Source organism: Pygocentrus nattereri, chromosome 2 (genome assembly GCF_015220715.1).
Source record: "Pygocentrus nattereri isolate fPygNat1 chromosome 2, fPygNat1.pri, whole genome shotgun sequence".
In the NCBI taxonomy this organism is placed as follows: domain Eukaryota; kingdom Metazoa; phylum Chordata; class Actinopteri; order Characiformes; family Serrasalmidae; genus Pygocentrus; species Pygocentrus nattereri.
Window position 1 is genome coordinate 18,622,134 of NC_051212.1, and position 23,390 is coordinate 18,645,523.

Below are 23,390 nucleotides of genomic sequence, written 5' to 3' on the forward strand. Positions count from 1 at the left end.
ATTATCAGAACCTTCATAATTATAGGTGTTTGTGTGCAAGACTTGAGTTGAGAACCCCATTGATTTTTGTCAAATGTCAAGATGTATGTTACTTGAAGTCTAATGCCCTTTTTAGTATTTTTAAAAGAATTTTCATAGAAATTATTCCAACATTACATTCTTCTGAGAACCATGAAGGGCATCAGTCCCTTATCGATGTATCTTTACAGAGTTGCATTACCTTTTTCCAATTAAGGATAGTTAAGGTGTTATTTAAAGCTAATCTCTATCTCCCATGTCTTAAACAGATTTCATTCCATGGACAGTCATTTGTTAAACCAGTTTATTTGATGGACATTTGTAATAAACACATATTGTATTATATATATATATATATATATATATATATATATATATATATATATACAACATTTAAAGCTGTGGGCTTTCTTTATTTTATTCTTTACAAAAAAGCTATTTAAAAAGGGTATAGCAAATTACATCACACCTGAAATCTGTGTAGTTATGTCAGTCATGATCACTTTGATTACAAGTGAAACTTGTTATTGTAATAAGTGATGTAATTATAATAAGTACTTATAATAAGTGATAATATATTCAGTCTTGTTTTCTTTTAAAAAAATCATCTGAATTCCAAGCTTTCTGGGTCATTTTAAATTGAAATTTCATGGTGTCATAAAGTTGGTATTTTAATTTTGCCTTACATTATTGTTCAAATAAAAAACATTTATATGCCTGTATTCAGCTGTGCTGTTTTTGTTTTTAATCAATGATGAATACATTAAGCAAAAATGGATTATGGCTGATTCATGAACGAGGGTTGGCAGCACATTTTACCACTTGCACAGTGTGAAGCACATCCTCGTATTTAGGCCTACTCCATTTATACGCGCTGGTATCGTACCATGTCGGTCACAAAAAACAGTTGCAAAAAATAATGCCTAAAGCTCTCTGACAGTAATTAAAGACTAAATAGACTAATGAGGATTTTCAATTTTTTTTACATATTTCCAAACATGTTTGAGCCAAAATGCAAGTATAATCAACAAGTTATACACGTTTATAAACTTTCTGGCCACTCATGGCCGAGCATTTCTATTCACCCATTTGAGCCATACTGGCAGAAAAGTGGCCACAGGTCATATCATTAAACATTTTAACACTGTTCTGTTATGGTGCTAATGATGCCATCTTTCCACCGTCTGTTACCAGATTATTTTCCCCACCTCTTTTCCTGTTTAAATCCTCTTATCTCCCCTTGCTGGTGACCTTTGCATTTGTCAATAAAAGTGGCTTAATTATTGGGCATTTTCAGATTATTTATTATTATTTTTTCATTTTATTGTTGTGAATGGAAAATAGGGAAAAGTAAATTAAAAGAAGGCAGTGAATTCATGATTTAAATACATTTTACATGAAGAATGGGGATTGACATACATTCACTGAACTAATTTCCATACGGCTGCACTTTGCAGTTTTACAATTAAAAAACACTCTAGACCATCTGTTTCTTTGCATAATTTGTTATTCCACCTTTAGCCAGTTCTTCAGTGGTCATGACCCCACAGGACCATCACAGAGCAGATATTGTTGTTGGTTGCTCATTCTCAGCACTGCAGTGACACTGATGTGGCTGTGGTGTGTTAGTGTGTGTTGAGCTGGTACAGATACAGCAGTGCTGCTGGAGTTTTTAAACACTGTGTCCACTCACTGTCCACTCTATTAGACACACCTACCTTGTTGGTCCGCCTTGTAGATGTAAAGTCAGAGACGATGGCTCATCTGCTGCTGCGCAGTTTGTGTCGGTCATCCTGTAGTCCTTTATCGGTGGATGTTTTTGGTTGGTGGACTCAGTCCAGCAGTGCTGCTGGAGTTTTTAAAAACTTCAGTGTCACTCCTGGACTGAGGGTAAAGGTGGGATAACACATTAGCAAAGAAATACATGGACTACAGTCTGTAATTTTAGAACTACAAAAAAGTGCACCTGTGTGGTCAGGAGAGCTGACACCACGGGCAATGAATGGAGATACAAGGTTGGTGTGCCGAATAAGTCCTCAGTGAGTGTTTATTTAAAAGATACATTTGATATGATTAGACCAGCATCATGACAAACCTTGTAACTCACTGAAGATGGTTTCAGTATGGCAGATTTAACTGGCACTGTTCTTAAAATAACCTCTACTTCCTGCAACAAATTCAGTGTTTCTCCTGTGTAGTATGTTGAAATCCAAATAAGTAAATAATAATTTGGTTAAGTTTAATATCAGTGTTTATTTATATTTTTGAATTGATTTCATTGCAAGTGTTTTAGCATTTAATCCTTTTTTCTTTCTACAATGAAGAAACTGTAGAATTTAATTTTTTTAGAATTTAAATCATTTCATAAGAAAAAAATGACAAATTTTAATGTTTACTAGGAATTTTAATCATCACATGGGCAAATCAAGCTCCTTTTATCAAGAATGAAATATTTACTAGTAGAAAGGAATATATTGTGAAAAAAGTGTATTAACTTTTAGCGAAGGTTAATACAAGTAAGTTAATGTAAAACGTTTTTTTCCATGTAATCTTGGATAACTGGATTTCCTATGGCTTCACCAAATGTAACAGGTGACACTATAAAATGTTTTTTGAAAAATTAAATGAAAAACAGGTTATATTTCTATGTAATTCTGTTTTTCTTTTTGATTTGCTAGTAATTCCTGTAGCCTACAGCAGCCCATCAGATTAAAAATTCTAAAATTTCTGTTGAATAAATGCAGTATGTATACACTTATTCTGGTGTCTCATTTTGTGTATGTTTCACCAGTAGCTCATCTATTTCATCTGTATTGTGATCTGTAATTACACATTACTGCAAGCTTCCCTAAAGCTTTTACTAATTTAGAAGTTACCAGAATGTTACTGCAGGGTTTCCTAAAGATTTAAAGGTTACTGCAATGTTTGTCTATATTTTAAAGCTTTCAGGAATGTTATGGGAAGGTTCTCAGAACCATGCCCAACCAAACAGGAAAGTTTTCTTTTCCACAAGGAAGACGTTTCTTGAAAACCAAAAGCGTTCAGTTTAGTATTAAAGTCCTTCACTGCCAGCTTGAGTAATTTGTTAAATAGCAGAGTTTACATCACATGGTATCATTGATACTCACACATGGTACTGGATATTGGCATCAGTCATTTTTTTATGTAAATACTAGTGAGTGTCAAATTGAATAGAAATGCTGTATTTTGGATGAATGGGCTGGACCTCCGTTTGTTTATGCATTTCCATGATTTTCAATTCCATGAACACTAGAGGGCTCTACAAGGTAATGTTAATCAGGCCATGGTGGGTTTCACCCCTTGGCATATTGATTCGAGCAGTTATGGTGGTCTGAAGGTTGTAAATGACTTGCATTCCTATCCCCCATCAACACACTAGTTTTAACAAGAAGCATAATGACGAGAGCTATTTATTTCTTATTTGTTGTCGTTCCTTGTGTGCTACTGTCATGCAAAAAACTCACCTTTTTCAAGTATGCTTTAGATAGGTTTGTGTATGTTAGTGCACTTGCTATCTGTGGGAAGAATATACAGCGATAGGACATGACATTTTTTGCTCAAGTGGGGACATTTTGCTGTTTTTTTTTTTTTAAATAAAAAAGCAGAAACACTGAGGTTAAGGGTGGAGTGCAGCTGAATTGCCAGACCATATAGGATACATAATGTGCATATTAGGTCTCATTTGTACTCTGTGGAATGATCCCACATACATTTTTGTTTCTACATCGATGGGGATTTACAGCAGTCAGAATGTATGTATGAAAGTCAAGAATTTTTATTTGAGTATAAAATAACCACATTACAAGACAGTTTAAATGAAGAAAGAATTTACATTTATATTGACACATCTTTATTAAAAAAGTTTCATCATTTTGTAGGTTATATTTTCTGAGGTTAGAAATGCATACAAGATACAGTGTAACTAGTCCAGCTTTGGTCTCATAAAATAATCCAGTGTTCTTTTAAAGTCAAAGTACTAAGTTGAAGGAAATAATCTTGTTGACCTTTAAATACAGACTCCTTCATTTTAAAGATGGTTTCTGATTTCTCAGCGCTAGTCTGCATAATTTTGTGTGAAGAGGAAGAAATGTGTTTCAGCTTGGAGCAAAAACTTATATGGAACCTTGAAGAAAAACATTAATGTTTTTGTGAATTTGGTGCATTTCTTTACTGGCAAATGGCATAATTTTGTGTCAGTTTTCCTCTTTACTTATTTTAAGGTGCACTACATCGGTATAAGGGATTTAAAAGAAGGTTCCATTAAAAGAAAAAGAACAAAGACTGCCTTGCTGAGGGTCTCCGTCAGCCCCCCCCCCTCCTCATACCCACACCTTTCCTTTCCCTCCTTCATTGCCTGCCTGCTGACCACAGCAGCCCCCTCCCAGACCATGGTGCTGTGTGGCAGGCAGGTTCTTGTACACGGCGCGACTATAAGGGATGAAGCAGAGGCCTAGCTGGAGGTGACGAGCCAGTCTGCAGTATGCGGCCAGCGCCAGGACCAGCAGTGGAGTGACAAGCAGGAAGCCCACCACTAAGAGTGCCACACAACCTCCATCACTCAGCAGGTCCGAGCAGTAGGCAGATGCACCATGTGGACGCACCTTTTGGAGGACAAAAGAGTGTGGTCAGCTAGGTAACAGTAAATACAGAGATACGAGAGGGGAAAACAGAAATAAAGGCTTTCAGAGTTTGCTGCATTGGAATATTACTAATTGAGCAGAGAAGTGTAAATGTTGAAATAAAAATAGTCTGTTAAGCTACAACAACAAATTTGTAGATGGATTTGTAGAGGAATTGGTATTGGTTCGAAGTCAGCAGGTAGTGCTAGTTGGGCTGTCTGAGAGGGACAAATAACCCAGTGCTGTAACAAATGTGTCCTGAAGTTGCACATACTGTACGTTGTGTGATATGTTGTTACCTGTGCATTTTTTCTGTGATGCCATGCTAATAGATTTTTTTAGATAGTTCATTTTTGTTAAAGTAGGTGCCATTCCTCATTAGACTGTATTCTGTCATTTGAAAGTATATAAAAACTGGATGCAGTCACCCTGCAGTGGAGAGCTTCTGAGGTCAAGTGCATCACTTCCTGATCACCTTCTTGTGCTGATCTATGTGTCTGGATGTGCTGTAGGTAGTTCTATATATAGAACCTTTTTGAAAAGGGTTCTATATAGCACCAAAAAGGGTTCTACTGTTATGATGTTAGTCTTTTTGATGCCATATAGAACTGTTTTCTCCACTAAAGAGCCATTTGAAGAAAAATATTTTGTAAGACTGATACTTCAGACATTATAACATTGTCCTTTGAGCCGCAGCTTTATCACATCACTTCGGGTGGTATGTTTTGTAAGGCCAGTGGTACGGCTTTGGTTATATCGCATGCTGCTGAGTTAGTGGAGTTGGGGTTTGGGATTTGACTGAGGGAGAGAAAAAAATCGGGGGGGTGTGTGTGCCCCTGGAGGAATGTGTTTCTAAAGTGAGGACAGGCAAGGAGCAGATATGTGGGGCTAGAATGTCTGCTTCGTTATTACATTTACACTGTCACATATGTGCTGTGAAAGACTGTTGGAGTGTCTGAGACACAAACTGCTCATCAGTAAGACTGTTCTCTATAGCTAGAGTATATTTAGATTATCACATGATTCTGTTGAAGCGTGTTTTTTTATGCACTGAAATTGGGATTTACTTCAAAAATATCTCACTTGTTATTGAACACAAGGAATGCAGTGTCAGTACTGTAAAATAGCACCTGGTTGGCGTGATGCTGTGAGATAAAGATAAGTGCCAAATGAGGGTTCAGCTTGAAAGCAGGAGAATAGGAGACAAAGATTAGTCTCCTCCACATTCCACTGATATTCCCTTGATATTCCCTTGTGAAAGGAAAGAGTGAAGAAAGTGAAGGGGGGAAGGGAAAGAGAGGAGGCTGAGTAAACGGAGTAGGGTGGACAGGGTAGGAGGTGAGCTGATAAGCCTTACACAAGTCCATCTGTGTTTGCTTTCTGTCTCTCTCTAAGCTGTGGCTATGAATCCTATCTAAAAGACATCTGGTTCAAATAATGCATACTCTATTTATTTACTGTAGGTTGAGATTTATAGTAATCCTGCAGTTCTTGGTTGTAGCCTATTATGTTAGAATTTGAGTTTGGAGTGTTTCGTTACAACACTGTTTCGTGGCCCCTTAGCTCTGCCTGTGTCTTACAGGAAGATGCGCTTTGTTTTCTTGAGTAATGGTTGCCCTGTTTTACAACAGTTAATGGTTGAGTCAGTGTGATGTAACACCTTTAGCAAACTAGCATCAGTTAAGTGAAGACCCTTGAAATATGTTCAGTATATGTGTAGGTGGAAGTCTGTCATACTTTCATTATTCAGAGAAGACCTTCAATTCGCATGAGAACTTGCTGGTGGCCTAGTTTTCACTCTTCATCCTTTTGTTTGCAGCTTTCCTTTTTACTTAATCCTTCACTAAGCAGATGTCTTGACAGCACTAATTGGTTGGAATGGTAAAGGAATGACCATAAGCGTCTGGTAATTGGAGAGGAAGGAGAATCCATCCTCAATTCACACACATTGACCCACACTGACCTTAAGAGACAACATCACTGAGGACATTGAGTTCACAAAGACAATGCTGCGGTTTGTTTGCAAGTATTTTTAGCTACATTTAGAAACTAACTGTGATAGAGAACATATATGAGGTCGCATTTGAAGTTTTTACTGTTGCCTTTTGTGTGGAAGGTCAAATAGAAATTGAGCGGTATCTAAGTAGAGTCTCCTATCTGGTCAGTTACTCCTGTGTATGAGAATGGGACAACTAAAGAGTCTACAGAGGCTCCAGGGCTGACGCCAGCTCTCCTGACTTGGCCTGACTAATACTCCTCCTCGAACCCCTGAGAAATGCTCAAGATTAAGAGATTACACCAGAAATCAAAGGCAGAGAGAACAAATGCTGTTCTGATCCTTTGTAGAAAAATTCAGTCATCATTGGACATAGTTATCAGTTAAGTTGAAGAACTTAATAGATTTTCAACTTTTTTAAAAACCATTCTGCAATAGCAGTTATTCTGTGCTTATTAGGTGAGTTTACAAGACCTATGTTAAGCCTATGCCTAGATGAAAATGGTGTACAATGGTGAATTTCTATTAGTATTGCAGTTTAGTCTAAGAGTAGCCTTATATCTGAGAAATTAACCTAATATTTTCTTTTATTTATTTATCTTTTTAAAACACCCAAAATGTGTGTTACTTACAGTGGAGTGGCAGAGAAATCCAAACACCACCATGACTATGGCAGGTGTTAGGATCAGACCGAACACCAGGCCAGCCAGGCATGCGTTAATGGCGGCTATCACCAGATTCTGCGCTGTCACCAGAACTGAACATGCCCAGCAGTCTAGAGACCCCCTCAGCTCTAAGGGAGCATCACCACCTCCAGTGTCTGCAGTGGAGTATGGAGGAGGCACCACCACCCCTGACTCGCTGATGGGAGTTCCAACAGGAGCTGTAGAGGCCAGAGAGTTGCTGTGCTGGAGATGGGACTGCTGGTGGTGATGAAGGTGGTTGTGGGATGGGAGCTCCTCAGACAGGTCCAAAACTTGATGATGAGCTCCCTTCTCCAGAGTGCCGTTCAGACTCATGGCAAACTGGACAGAGGAGGTTATTGGCATCATTAGGTTTGTTAAATGGGTAGTCCTGCCATGATGCTGTGAACACACTTCTAGTAGATTTCAAATGGAAACTACAGCTTCAGTACAGAAGTTACCTCAGTTAACTAATGTGCAACATGTGTAGCTGTAAAAGACGGAAAAACAGAAAGAATAATAGTACAATGAGTAACATTCACCACCTTTATTGTTCTGTAGCTCTCTATTCTGCTTTGTGATAGGTTGAAAATTTTATAACAATGTCCGCATAAACCTGGGAATTCAATACAAGCATGTTTTTTTAGTGCACGTTAACATTGTACTGTCTGCATAATCTGCTTGTTTTGCCGTTTGAGTCTTAACAGAGGCTTGTATTGTTCTTCCTATATGAACTGAAGCTAATAATGTCACATGAGGAAAAATTTAACTTTTTATAATGTTACATGGACTGTGGAACATTTTTGAAAGTTTGGGCCAAGCATCACTAACCTGATTGGATGAATTGAAAGTGATGCATAATAAAATGATTTGGAAGGTGGAGACATCAAGAAAGACGTTTTTCAATACTTATAATGTACATGAAGACCTGAGGCATTTTTATTTTTTACAACATGAGTATGATAATATGCTTCATCAAGAATATGTGAGAGATTGATTTTATAGTTTGATAGGCTAGTGAAACTTAAAAAAATAGCAAAAAAGTAACAGCCTGCCAATCAAAGAAAGCAAAGAACACCTACGTGTATAATTTGATGCACTTCAACTATTGCAATGTGAAATGAACCTAACCCAATAAATCACAAGTAGCCAAACTCAGGGACTAGATGTGAAAACAGCCTTAATGTTGCTCTTAGATGTCTTGTAATTTATGCAGTGCTGCAACATACTCTTTCCTCTGTTTCCAAAGCCAAATGTATTATGTAATATTTGTGTGAGAGGCTCTGGACCAGAGGAGTTCATGGCAAGGGCAGATCTGTTATCACTGGGTAGCCAAACTTGTGTGATCTCTTAATTGGTCCTTTTATCAGAAGACTGTTATCTGAAAGCTGGGTGCCGGAAGCCAGTTGGCATCTGACTGTGCTTTAGACAAGGTTGATAAGGTGAAGTGATGAAGAGGCCAAGCCTTTTTACATCTGCATGTAAATAAGTTGGGGGGTCATGTGTGTTTGTTGGGGTGGGCATGGGGGTATGTTTATAAAAGCAGCAAATTTCCTCAGGGTTTTGATGTTACAGCTCCCCAGAGTAGCACATTTAGCTGAGACGCCTCCACTTCATCATAGAGACGTTCATGTGGACTTAATAGCACTGGAAGATGTATTCTGTGTAGTCCAATTCTGTTTTGGACACTACATTGCTACCTCTGCTCCTCCAGTATTCCATTTTAACATATTCTGTAACATTTCCACGCATGGTGGCTGCCAAATGCATGGAAGAACATGTGTCTATATTTTTCTTTTGGCTTGAATTAGTTTTAAAATGTACAGCAGCTCTTGAGCAACTTTGTAGTGTTGTTAGCTTTTAACTGTGTAATGCAACAGCAATAAAACATAGTGAAATTAGCTGTTTAGCCAAGCACTGCTGCACATTGTCATGACAGTTTATAACCTTTTTGTTACACTTCAGTTTTCGTGTGCAGCTCATTGTTTTAGCTTAGTATGACACATACCCATGACATCATTAATGTGGGAGATTTAAGCCTAACAGTCTTATTAACATAAAAAGTCTTATTATTAATGTATGCAAAAAAAGACTGTACAGACAAAAGAAATCAGCATATTTCTCTTAATTAGAGCTGGACAATACACTGCAAGTCTGTTCTCACAGTTATGTGGGCCTGTTTCCCTGATGAAGCTTAAGCTTAGCTTGTACTGAAATCATAAACAGTCCTCTAAGATCATTTCTTTTCAAAAGCCAGGCACAATGTCAGAAATCTCTTCAGATGACTTTGACATCCTAGTGCTACATACGCTCTGTTAAGGATAGTGCTGTCTTCTGGTCATGCCAATGGAAAGATGAATTTATGAAAAAAACTCTTTGTGCTTATATTATCCTAGACTAACAGAAGTGAGTGGACATAACCTCATCCTTATGCGCTAATAGAAACATCAACCAATAAAAACCAAGAAAAAAATCTCACTGGCCCAAATAGTTGCTCTCTCTTCCATAGTAATAGATAAGTGCACAGTATCTGCTGGCATGCTAACACCTTAAAATTGTGGTCTTGGGAATACTCACACATACTTAAAGTACTTTATCCATTTCATGTACCTACATAAACACTGTGCATACCCAGCAAGTGATGGTGTCTTCCTGTTGTTGTATTTTTTGGCATGATGCAGGTTAGGTAGGTGCCAAATCTGAATTTAAAACCTCCTCCACCCATCTAGAACTACCAGTGCTGTTCCCTTTTACTTTTCTGGGAACTACACAATTGGATTCCCACCCCCCAAAAAAAAAATAAACTTTCACCTGATTTGTTAGGCAGTTTAATGAGATGGGAAACATTAATCTGTACACTTTGATCTTCAGAACCCAATTCTACTAGGCTTGTGAAGTGGTTTTTACAGTTTTCTCACACACCAGTTTAGGATTCCCTCTGCAAATACAGTACAGGCCCATTACCAATTATTTATCAAATGCTTATGATTATGGACAAATTTTGATAGCAAAAGCACCATCCAGTTTTCATCATCTTTTCAATGTGTGATCGTCATTTTCAAAGAATATGGCATTATAAGGCAGTGGAAGCTACACAGTACTTACTCAGACTCCAGAGAGAAGTGCTAAAATATGCATCTTAGGCTAGCAAAAATGCGTGGACAAAACAATATATATGTTTTGATCATTTAATCTTTTTTTAAAAAGCGCTTAATCTGTTTCTGTGAAATTGACCCTTAAATGTTTTGGTCTGGTAGTGTGAATACTCTGCATTCCATGAGAACAGGATCAGATAGGTGGCCTATGTCTGCTTTTCATCATGGTCCTCCTCCACTAGCACTCACCGTGTGGTGTGGAGCCTGGTAGTCCTCTTGCAGCTCTTGCAGTTTTTTGTGCAGCTGATCCTTCTTTTGAAATATATTCTGTTGTTAAATCCCTTTTGACTTGATGTTAGCTGAATATTAGCAATGGCTTCTGTAAATTTTCATATCTGGAGATGTCTTTCTTCTGCAGATGTCTTTCTGCATGTACTTGGATCCTGGCCTCTGTTTTCTTAAAATCTCTTTGTTGGATGTCCAGTTGTCCAGAGTCCTTCTTGCAATTCCTGTTTCTTTGTCTTTGGCGTGTTCTGCTGTCCCTTTATCGTTGGTCCTCACTCTCAGGTCTGCCTGCCTCTCAAAAAGTAGACAGAGAGCTGAATGTGGTCACTTAGCCAGATATACAGATGCCTTTCTTTGCCCATTCAGCTTCCCCTCCCTTTGAGACCGCCCCCCGTTCTCTCAGAAATAGCCTGTGGAGTGTTTGAAGACTGAGTGTTTATTTAAAGAGCTCAGTGCAGTACTTTTAATTAGTACCGATGGACTTGCAGAGTGAAGTGAACCTATTGTGCACATCGCTGACCATATGTTCACGTGATGTGTTTGTTTCTTATATATATTCATAATCCGATTTGAGACTGGACATAAGTGGTGGCATGGTGAAGAATGTAAAGTACTTAAGTACTCGAGTAAAAGTATAAATGCTCTTGATAAAATATTACATTATTTGTACTTGAGTGAAAGTACAATAGTACTTGCTTGTGCTTATCGACACTGTCTAAAGAAAAACAGACATCTCCAAAATGGTTAATGTATTTAAAGTAAAGGGATTTTATTCCAAGCCATTTTGGAGCATTTCTGTGGGTTTATTTATCATGAAATGGTCACACAATCCAGAGGGCAGCTGTTGAGTTCAAATGATATAAAAAAAATAATAATGAACAAAATGGAAATGCATGTTTTTCTTTGCAAAGCTATGACCAGTCACTTAATGGGTTCATTTGTGTTAAGAAAAGGATTCACTCTTTTTAAAAAACTAACTTTGAAGAAGTTAGCCTTCTTTACCCCCCCAACTTGTAGGTTCTGAGAGGTGTTTTCTTTTTTTTTTATTCTTTAAATTTTTTTTTAAATATTTATGTAAAAGTCACATGGATTGCCATCAGTGTCTGTACCATGCCAGAGTTCATTCATAGGCCACACATAATCAAAACAGACATGTCCAGAATTAAGTCCAGAGCAATTAGTGAGGAGAAGTAGATGTGACTGATGGGGAGATGTGGATCAGGAGTGAAACGGCAGTACAGGATTTTTCTTTAATGATGAAAAGCGTATCTGGAAAACAGAAGGAGTGGTCAAACATGGGTAGAATAAAGAACAGGGAAAAAAGGGGGTGGGGTATTTCTCCACAGATAAGAAAGCCTGTCAGAGGTAAAGATCATAGGCTGGTAATTAAGTTTTGTCAGATTACATTTTTTCCTTTCCCTTGTTCTTATGTTTGTTTACTTTCCGTCCACCAGTAGGCATTGATCCCAGATGTTTCTCAGGCGCTTGTGCATCTGGATGGACAGAAGGCATCAAAAGGAGTCTGACGTAAAGGAAGACAAATTTTACCTTGTGTGATTTTGTTTTGCCTTCAGCTTTCAGGCCTTGGACTCTTTGTGTGATCTGAGTGGGTTTTACAGCCCACTTTAAACGCAACATGTAGGTGCTTTTGCTGTTCAAATAAAGAGAAATGCATGTTACTACCAGATCTAAAAGTGTGCTCATGTTGACTGTCCTTCTGAAAAGCCCATTAGAAATCATTAGGATTAAAACCTAATGATTTTGCTTTTTAATAGGAATTGGCTTAATATTTTCCAATAGAGATCACTAGTTTCCTGTAGAATATCTTTAGATCCCATCAGGAAACCATCAAATGCATTTAGAAATAGCCATTGGTGAGTTGATATACCATTTATATCATTTATATATTGTGAAATCAACTCATTATGGAACCAACAAACACAATTATTGATTTCTGTGGGTTTTCCAGCAGGAGGACCACCTGCCCATACTTTGTTTGACTTTCATCTTTACCAAACAAAAATATAAATGCAAAACTTTTTTGGTTTTGCTCCCATTTTGCAGGAGTTAGATTTTTTTTAAATCCACAATTTTTTCCTAGAAATGTCACGTTGCTACAGGCCAACAGTCACACAGATGATGAAAATGTCTTTTGTTGACAGATTATTTGTCAATTATTGATTTTTGTCTGTTCATTATTAAACCATTATTGATATCTGATTGTGCTATTAATTCTTCTCTCTTTGTTCTAGAAAACACCAAGTCAAATAGGGCTCTTCTCTTGTTTTTTTGAATGGAAAAGCCATGTTCAGGATTGCTGAACTGAAGATGTGGATCTCTGTGAGCTTACTTTACTTCCATCAAACAGGAAATCCTCAAGTCCTTAGCCCTGCAGTGGTCACTGCTAGACTAACCCAAAGTTATCATATACACCATGTCTAATGAAATGTCATTTTCTCAGTTCCTCAGCTGTTGTGTAAGAGTAATACCTCTCAGTGACTCATTCTCAGCATTTAAGCTTTGAGTAACACTCGTAACAGAAGCGTCACTGTGTGGCGACATGAACAATCTGACTATAGATAAAATAAAACCAAGGTAACCATACACCTACACATCAATGTCAGCAGACGATGCTATACATGTAAGACTATTTGAGAAGTAATTCAATGATGCAAATGTTTTTTTTCCATGTGTAATAAATTAAACCAGGTCTAAATGTAACTTTCTTCATTAAGTGAAGTGTTTAATTAACTCAGGTGTGCATAAGTGGAATGTGGTGTAATAGGTTTAAGATGATTTTCCCTGCTCTGTAAGTCCCAGTCAGCATATTTTGCAAATTGTACTGCACGAGTTTGCATTTTCCTTGCTGTAACATGCCTCACTCCGCTCGTAATTAGCCTTGCAGTTATTCTGTGGAGATGAGTAATTTTAGTGAATTCAAGTCAGTAATGCATTAGTTCTTTTTAACAAAGGCCTTTCAGAGAGCATGTAGTCTCATTTTCAGCATTATTTAGTTGTTTTTATGAAACACATTTGATAGAGCCATGGCCATTTATTTAATCAACTGATATTGGTGGCTTCAGTTAGCTCTTATTAGCTGACTCTTACTAGTTAGAGGTGTAAATCTCTGACCTCACAACAATAGTTAGTTTTCCTCCTTTAGGAAATGTTTCAACGCATCATGAGATCTCATATAGCACCATGATTTTATTAATGTATCAGAATTATAGTTGAAAATGTACTGAATACACAAATTGACTGTAGGAACTATTTACATTGTAATTACATATGTATGTATGCATGTTTTGAAAAAAAAAACTTAACAATTTTCACTTTTATTCTCCTACATACACAGTTTTGTTAACTTGCTGAGGAGTCAACTGTGTCTCAGCTGTGTCTCAGGAATGTCTCAGCTTTATGTCGTTTGGTTGTATGTTAAAGTTCAAGAGGCTTTATTGTCATATTGCTATAAACAAGCACACAGTGAAACGAAACAACTTTCCTCCAGGACCATGGCGCAGAACAATACAATATACAAAGTGCAGACAATGCAGTGCAATAAATGTGATGTGAAGTTTAAGATGAGAAAAAAAGAGGACAGAGCAGCAGGGCTAAATTCAGGCGGACGTTGTTTTTAAACAGTCTGTGTGTTAATTAAAAACCCTGACTGACCAATGGAAAGTGCAGATCTACGCCATCTGGTGGTTGCATTCCAAACACTTCACACATCATTCAGTTCTGCAAAGGGAATTTTTTGATGATAGAAAAAAATCTCTAACTTTCGTAAATGTCACTGTAAGACCATATAAGTACAGTAGCTACGGATACAGTGTAACAGCAAAATAAATATTTATAGAATATTTTATATATAACATTATAATCTTGGGTCAATCATCCAGAGCAATGGACAGTGTAGAAAAGAGGTGAAGCAGAGGGTGCAGGCAGGATAGAGTTGGTGGAGACGGATATCAGGGCTGATGTGTGACAGAACGATAGCAGCAAGAGTGAAAGGGAAGGTTTACAAGACAGTAGTGCGTCCTGCTATGATGTATGGTTTGGAGACTGTGGCTCTGTCTAAAAGACAGGAGGCTGAGCTGGAGGTGGCAGAGATGAAGATGCTGAGATTTTCGTTGGGAGTGACAAGGATGGACAAGATTAGAAATGAGCAGATCAGAGGGACAGTGAAGGTGGAGCAGTTTGGAGATAAAGCCAGAGAGGCCAGGTTGAGATGCTTTGGAGTTGAGGAGGAATAGTGGATATATTGGTCAAAGAATGTTGGAGATGGAGCTGCCAGGTAGAAGGAGAAGAGGTAGACCTCAGAGAAGGTTTATGGATGTAGTGAAGGTGGACATGGAGATGGTTGGTGTAAAAATAGAGGAGGCAGTGGATAGGGCAAGATGGAGGCAGATGATCCGCTGTGGCGACCCCTAAAGGGAGCAGCCGAAAGAAGAAGAAGATAATTATAATATTTAGTTTTTGTATTGATTTGAGTTATAGACGAGAAACTACAATTAAACTACAAATCCCATGGACTGGTACTAGCACTTCGTGGGCGTGTGAGTGACGTCATCCGCACGACTTTGTGGTCTGTTTTGGGAAAACGGTCGTGAAAACGATTTCTGTGTTTTATGGTCCGTTAATTATTTTGATCGTTGTCATTGTGTCAAATAAATCTGAACACGCGACACGTTACATTGTAATGTCCATCACTGTCGGTTCACTGTTACCGAGGCTTTGAATGCACAGCTGGGGCTGACCGGTCCACTCTCCTCGCAGAGGAACAAGGTACTAAGTGACTCGTTTTTATTTTTTTTAACAGATGTTTAAAAGATTTTTATTTGCACTGTTGATTGGTGAGTCCGTTCTGATGTACTGATGCGCAGGAAGTCAGTCTTATTTATTTTAAAAGGACACTGCTGAAATGCTTGGTGCAGGAGATCTTCAGCTATTAACGGATAAACATTACCAGTGGTACCAGTGGCCCTGAACAGTAAAGCTGTTAAACCCGTGAACTGTGTTAATATTAGTTTTCTCTGACATGTGAAAGTGGAGAGCTGAAAGGCAGAAACCCCCGCCAGCAGACATAATGCATAACACGGTCTGCTAGTGTGGACAATTAAGCCCTGTGATTGGCTGAGAGTCTACGCTCATGTGGGGTGTGACTGTGGCCTACCAACCAATCAGACTCTGGATTTTACTGCTGACTACCAATCAAATGTGAGAGACGCTAAATAAAATCCCGTCCACTAATTTAGACCATGGCTTCGAGCTCAAAGGCCAAGACCCGCGTTTTATAAGTTAAATTGAATGAATTCGCAAATAATAATGATAACAAACGTTTTGTAAGCCGTGAGTGATTTTCTCCCCTGTGAATCTTGAACTAGAGCGCGCAGTGTGACAGAATCACAGCGAGTACTCAGCCTGTGTTTGGGTGACGCCACTACTGGGGCCATTATTGTCCTATTACAGTTTGTCAAGGTAAATGATGCTCTAAACGTTAAACCGTCGTTTACAGCAGCACATGTGAAGGATTTAGACAAATAACATTATTAAAATCTTCTCACAGCTCTTGAAAACCAGCATTTCTTTAACCTGCTCCAGTCCACTAATGGCCTAGCATTAACTACACTTCATACAATCTTTAATATACTTTTAAATGGATTTTTGATTCGTGTGTGAATCCTTTTGGTGTCTCATGCTTGTTTATGTACTATAAGATTATGAACCATGTGTATTTTAGGTGTGTTGATACAAGGAGGTGGAGGGACAGTGAAAACAGCTTAACGGTAAAGCAAACTTCTGCTTGTCCCTATAGGATTCTATTGGTTTGTTATCACTAAACTACTGATGATTCACATGAATACTTTCTGACAAGGCTGAGCTTCTTGTTTGAATTTTCTACTCCAATTTAAAGAGTGCAGCACTTATATTCTGACACACTTGGCACCAGAATGTATGTATGATTAAGGTGGGACGGAAAATTAGAAACAGGCAATTCTGAATTAAACACGAACATTTAAAGCTAAAACGCTTTCCATGTGTTACTTGAAGTTTGTGAGACATATTAATGTTTTATCCTCTAGTACAGGGGTGGCCAACCTTTCAGACACCAAGAAAAAAAAATGCTCATTACTACTAGGAGCCACAGGCTATATTTACACAAACACGTATAGTTTTTAAACCCATTTTCCTACCTGTCATGTGAGTTTAGTGAGACTTCTGGCATTCTATGTTTTCCACAGTCCGTTTCAAATCTGGTTTGTATTCAGTTTTTGCTACCTGAAGCAGTTCTTTGATGTGTGTATCGGTAAGACCAGAGCGATGCTTTGATTTCACATGTTTCAGGGTGGAAAATACTGATTCACAAACACAGGTTGAGCCGAACATTGACAGGAGCTTCAGTGCAGCTGGTTTTACATTGGGATACTTCTCCACAGGCATGATTTTCCAAAATTCCAGGGTTCCCTCACTCAGAACAGACCTGAGTCTGTCATCTTCAAAAAATTCAATCATCTCCATTTCAGATGTAGCTTCATCTGTCACCAATAGGGGTTTCAAACAGTCTGAATCAGCAGCAAAAGGGTTAACAAGGAATGTAATGGCCTTTTCAGGCCATTACATTGTGGCCTTTTCAGCTGTAGATGATGGAATCTGTCCTCAAAGTTCTGTTGCAGACTTTCAAGAAGTGCTGCATAGTGTGCAGATCTCCCTTTTAGGACCTCAGCTGATTGGGCACTTGCATTTGATGCAGACTGGAAATTTGTTAGTTCTCCTTTTTTAAGATGAGTTTTCAAACAAATGCAAATACTGACTGCACTAGATCAGGTAGCATCTTTAATTTCCCCTGGAGATCAAGGTGCAGGCTGTCCAAGTGGTGCAGCCTGTCCACCAGAAAAGCCAGATCTAAAATCCACTGGGGATCAGAAAGCTCAGGATGGTCTTTGTGTTTTTCTTCCAGGAACTTCCCTTGGTTCGAGAGTTCAAAAGTTCATTTCTCGAGATCAGAGTATAACTGTGTCTCGCTTGCCCTGTTATTGTCTGATATCCTGTGTTCGACTGTATGTCGGGACAACTGGAGCTCTGATACCATTCGGTTCAAATGTTCGTTTTCTGGAGATAAGATTTGAAATGGCGTCGCTGAGACACCTTTTCACAAATTCCCCCTCACTGTATGGCTTTTTAGCACGAGCGACATTCCATGCCAGCTGATAGGATGCAGGCGTGACAATTTCTGGCTGTTTTGTTAACTTCAGAAACAACTGAGTCTCAGTTTGACTGACTGGCGTTTCAAAGTGTTCAGCTTGTGCTTGCGCTCGGTACCTTTGGGGAAGCTCCTGGTCCACTTTGGCGTGCAGTGAAGTAAAGTGGCGCTGAAGATCGTCTCTACCTACACTAAAGGTTTTTGTGCGCGTATAAACTGCGTTTTACGGTAACAGCTCGCGCTTTCAGTACATCTATTTAAAATAGAAAAAACCTTGTCTTACAGCCTAACAAAGACGACTAAACCAAGTCTAATACACACATGTACCAGAAATAAAACGTAGGTGGAGCAGTGAAACACGTTAGAAATGTACATATTGGACAGTCTGTACAGTGTCTATTCGGCTCTGTACAGACCACAATTTGAAGTCCCATAAAAACGGCAAATCAAAGTGTTCAATTCAGACCACCATATTCCTGAAGAACACTCTCTCTGAAGTGATATTACAGTAGGAATTCACATTAATGACATGTTGGGTTGTAGATTTTCATTTGGTAACATACGTTTGCTTTTTAATATTCTATACAGAGAATAAATGAAAGGCAGTACAGCAGCTATTCTCTCTTTGGATGCCCCGAAATCATTTGACCTCATAGAAATTAGGGTTTAAAGATAAAGATTTGGTACGCTCTGTCTGCTCATGTTTTTTATATCTTTTTCAGAACATCGATCTTTCTGCTACGTTTTATTCAACTTAATGCAATCATTTTATCATTCATTTAGCCCTATAAAATCTAATGCAACTGGAGGCTTGGGCTTACCTGTGTTTAAGCACTACCGCTGGGCTGCTGATGCTAGAATTCTTACCTACTGGCAGAGGTGTGCTCCAGGTGACACATTAAAAATTTTTTTTACAATTTCATTGTAAGTAGTTCTTTGAAGATTTAAAATCTAATTAAGAATTTATTTTCTACTGCCAGTTTCACAGTTTTCACAAGTTACCCCATTACTCCAAATTCCTACAGTAAAATCACTTGGTACTCATACCACGAGCACATTATACAGTGTTCTTTGGGATTATGGTGGTCTGATATGATAACACATTGATTTTCCTGTTTTATGGGACTTCAAATTGTGGTCTGCACAGAGCCGAAGAGACACTGTACAGACTGTCTAATAACAGTTAATATGTTAATTTCTAACGTGTTTCACAGCTCCACCTATGTTTTATTTCTGGTACATGTGTGTATTAGACTTGGTTTAGTTAAAATATTCAAGCAGTGACTCAAATACACAACGTATGTTACAAATGTGCAATAAAAATAAAGATATAGATATTTAAATATATTTAATTGTAAATAGAAGAGCCGCAGGTTGGCCACCCTTCTCTAGTAGTTTCAAGGCTCTCTTTCAGTAAAGTAGGTCTGGTGTAAAGCAGTGCTATTGTCTGTTTCTAACTACCACTGTCGATCGTATTTCAGTCAGTGATGTATCTAAGGCTTCCAGGAGGCCTAGAGTGACTAGTATTTCCTCACTAAAGTGATGCCAGCCATTGGAAATGAAAACGTACCTGGCTGATTCCTGTCAATTCATAATTATGTGATGGTCAATGTAACACCTCAGGACTTCTCTAACAGGAGAACTCGCTTAGCTCTGTCTACCTAGATGCCACAGGGAAAACCTATTTATGATTGGCCAGTTTTCTTCTGGGCATTTTAAGAATTGAATCCTTTTGTTTCCATCCAACACAACAATCAAATGTGAGCAGGACTGTGATGCTTAGAGTGTGAATACAAGCATGAATCTGTTAAATAAAAATAACTCAATAATAATTTAGTTGTATTTGCTTTACAATCACCTGAGCTGAACTCGAGGAACTACCTGCCACATCAAAACACCAACTGATGATAGGAATAGTGTACCATCCCATCAGTGTAGGTTCAGAGATGCGCAGGATCTCTGATGAGGCACATTAACGTTGATCTCATCTTATTTTTCTTTTGTCACTTATCTGTACATGCAAAGCTGAAAATGAGAGCAATTTTATAAAGTTGCATGAATAATCTCTCTTAAAACTGTCCTAACGTCAACATAATGAGAAACCCCATATCTTTGAATTAAGAAGTCAGTTACACTCCAAGTTTATCAAAAGCATTTAATATTAATAATCATAGTAATGTCACACAAATTCACAAAGTGTTTAAGACAAGTCTGGCTCAGTTTGCTTTCTGTGTGAACTCTCTAAAACAGTGCAGATTTTAAATAAATGACCACAAAAAGAAGAGAGGATTATATTGCAACAGGAAAAATAGAATTTTTTTAGAAACAAAAAAAAAAAGTAGTTCAAAGAGAACTCAGCACCTTCTATATCATAATCGTAACCAATGTTTTCATATGTGAAATAACTGATTCAAGCTTAAGACTAAAATTAAAAAAGAAATTACAGTTTATCAGTCAAATGGATATTTCGATTCACACACCCTCATTCCAGTAAAATGCCACAGTATTTACAGTTTGATGTGATTTTCTTTTAAACAAACAAACAAACAAACAAACCCAAAACCTCATTTATTGGTCTGTCACAACCAACTGCAGTCAAATTTTGTACAACCATTTATGCCTTGGTTGACCTTGCTGTTGTGTTTTCCCATAGACAACACTTAAAACAAATTCAAGCACCATTAAATGTGTAGATTCTTTAAAAAGCTCTGTATTTATTTGCATTTTCCCCACAAGGTACAGTAACCATCAGGGTGAGTTAGGGGCCATAATGCGCAGCAGTGTATCATTTGCATTTAATTTTTGCTGCTAATGTCAGTGAAAAAGTGGCTTTTTGCTCTCGTATACAAAAGAAAGGTTTTACGGCTTTTACTTAAACAAACTACCTCTGTTCTGTGTTCTACAATCTACAGGAAAGTGAAGTCATAGTCATTAAAGAATTAATGTTCTTTATATATATTTATATATATATATATATATATAGATCATGAAAAGAGTTTAAGGGACTAAGCACCTCTGAATTGCTCCTTAAAAACTTATAGATCAACTAGAAAATAGAAAACCTTAGAAATCTCTGATAACCCTAAAAAGGGGGAGGGGACATTTTATATCCAATAAATAGAAGAAAGAAATTAAATAAAATGTACAATTGGGAAAAAAAAATAATCAAGAGAATAAATCTGTATATTACGCAAGAATGAGAGGTAAAACGATTCACTAAACAGATGACAAACTGTAATCTCACAAAAACCAGGAAAAATAAATGGAAAAAAGACCCGATGCAATCTTAAAATGCTTTTGTCATGATGATGGATTTCTCTCTTCAATGAAATAAAATCATATTATAAACAATATTTTTAGACAGTCTCTAAAACTGAAAAAGTCTTTTAAACCCGTATGCTTTGAACCATACCAAACAAATGTTATTTTTTATTCTTAATGCCTTAGAAAAATGTTTATATATCTATTATTAGTATTATTTATTTATCTCTTCACTAAATACAAGTCACAAGGCCAATGTGGTATATATCTAGGCTGTTCTAGTTTTGAAAATAAATTAGGAAAAAAAACAGCACCCACAAAAAATACAAACAGCATTTACACTTTTCAGTATTCAAGACAGAAAGAGAACGACCCAAAAGAATCAAATGAAAACCAGAACCAATAAGCAACAAATACAGAGATACCATTTTTATCGTAAATAATGGCAGCATTACCGCGGCAGCACAAACTTCGTTCCATTTTAAGTCCCTCAGGGCCAGTCAGAGGTTGGTAGGTTGGGCTGCTGATAGTAAACTGGAGTCTTATTGGCTGATTGGTATTGTAAACAATGCTGAGTAAACTGGTTTAGGATTGGCGGTTCAACAAGCATTAGCAGTAGTAGTACTTTAAAAATGTAAATGTAGGAAAAATAAAAGAAAAGTTCTCGCTAAAATAACTTGTCCTGGCAAGCAGGAGTTTTGGTTATGGCTGTGGGGGGTGGGGGGGAGTGGCAGAGTGGATTTCACCGAGAGCTAGGGGCCGAGGCCTAAAAAGGAAGAAGAGAAAAGAAAGTGAATTTTAATTACCTGACATCATCATAATCCACAGTGTTATTAATCAGAGTGTATCTATTGCATATACACATAAATACCCAGAACAGCATAAAGTACAAAGTATATCCCTAAGTACAAGGACCCTATCAGGGAGAAGTCAATACCAGCATGTGTGTGGGGCTATCCTCACCAAACTGAAGGAGTCGTAAGTGTTCATCAGGTCCTCTATGCGGTATTGTTCCAGCACCACTACATTAGAGAGGTTGGGGCTGCGCTGCCTGGCACAGTCCTCACAGTGCACCACGTACATCTTCTTACTGCCATTCTCACTCGTCACAAACAGCAGATCAAAAACCTCCACCTTTACAAAAAGACACACGTAAAACAAGTTCAATTTGTATACTTGACATAACTGAAAAGAAAAAAAATATGGTTCTGAAGTTATTAAATGTTTGATGGAGCAGCTCTTGCAGACAGAGACAGCTTGTAATTGAATGAACAGGTTTTAATGGATTACTCACATCACACTCATTGCAGTAGTAGGCTGGCTCATCTTTTACTCTGCTCTGGTAAGAAATCTTCTTTCCTGCAGCTACCAGTTGGCCTCTCAGGATCTGAATGTGCTTCAAGGACTGCAAGAGACAATGTCTGAGCAAGACAGAGAAGAGAGCCATTAGTTATGTTTTATACTCGAACAGTACATTTCTGAAAAAGGTATGGTTTAGAAATATTTTACCGTAAAAAACACATTTGTCCTTGTAACTAAATATGCATTTGTCCTACACAGAAGTATTTTAAACCACATAAAGTCAAGTGTTAACACACAAACAGTTATGTTCTTATAGAAGTTGCAGCTTACTCACTTGATCATCTTGTAAGTATCAGGGTCAGTAACTTTGACTGTGCGGGCCACGTTCCAGGACACATGGATCATGGGCACGATGGACTTAACTTTGTTCACTTCATTCCACTCAAACCTTTCCAGGGCCAACTGGTACTGGTACGCTTAAATCACATTGACATAAACAGTCACAACACTGTTACAACTTCAAGGCACAAACACATAATACTGTATTAAAATGAAGTGATAATTTAATTAGCATAACCTTCATAATAACTCAATATTATTTCTGTTTAGATTAGCCACCAGGGGGCCCTTTACCATTAAGTGGCCCTACATTCCATGCAATGTTATTGCACCAGCCCACAGCCTGGACCCAGTGCACTGTGCCTGCATTGATCCACACCAAGTCCCCAGGTCTCTGGATGAAGCGGTATACAGGGATATTGGAGCGGTAGAGATCCTCCAGCACTGGCCACCACGAGCCTGTCAAATAGTCCACACCGTGCCTGAAATAAGGTACCACAGTCAGTCACATTTCCTTTTTCAGAACTCGTAACCAGCAACAGCAGACAACTGATATTAAACAGATCTGTT

At 38.0% G+C, this 23,390-nt stretch overlaps 2 protein-coding genes across 10 annotated transcripts in view; both read right to left on the reverse strand.

Annotated features, from left to right (window-relative positions):
* Window positions 1-3,849: 3,849 nt before the first annotated feature.
* Window positions 3,850-11,053, reverse strand: tmem88b (transmembrane protein 88 b). The gene is made up of 3 exons (XM_017682093.1): window positions 10,682-11,053; window positions 7,287-7,679; window positions 3,850-4,640 (listed from the first exon to the last, which is right to left on the reverse strand). The coding sequence occupies exons 2-3, from the start codon at window positions 7,671-7,673 to the stop codon at window positions 4,359-4,361; spliced, it is 669 nt and encodes a 222-aa protein (XP_017537582.1). The 5' UTR covers window positions 7,674-7,679; window positions 10,682-11,053; the 3' UTR covers window positions 3,850-4,358.
* A 9,005-nt stretch (window positions 11,054-20,058) lies between these two features.
* kdm6ba (lysine (K)-specific demethylase 6B, a) overlaps window positions 20,059-23,390 on the reverse strand; it is a 109,441-nt gene continuing 106,109 nt past the window's right edge. For all 9 annotated transcript variants that reach the window (XM_017682097.2, XM_017682095.2, XM_037544623.1 and 6 more), the window contains 5 exons: window positions 23,115-23,302; window positions 22,816-22,957; window positions 22,474-22,600; window positions 22,143-22,313; window positions 20,059-21,945 (listed from right to left, as the gene is read on the reverse strand). In XM_017682097.2, coding sequence (XP_017537586.1) covers window positions 21,922-21,945; window positions 22,143-22,313; window positions 22,474-22,600; window positions 22,816-22,957; window positions 23,115-23,302 — 652 coding nt within the window. In that variant the 3' untranslated portion in view covers window positions 20,059-21,921. The remainder of the gene's footprint in view (window positions 21,946-22,142; window positions 22,314-22,473; window positions 22,601-22,815; window positions 22,958-23,114; window positions 23,303-23,390) is intronic.

What these genes read in the sequence shown, in the direction of transcription:
- tmem88b (XM_017682093.1), bottom strand. Translation starts at nt 7,673, where the DNA reads ATGAGTCTGAACGGCACTCTGGAGAAGGGAGCTCATCATCAAGTTTTG. An exon ending in GATTTCTCTGCCACTCCACT is followed by an intron (nt 4,641 to 7,286) that starts GTAAGTAACACA and finishes GTCCTCCAAAAG; the next exon opens with GTGCGTCCACATGGTGCATC.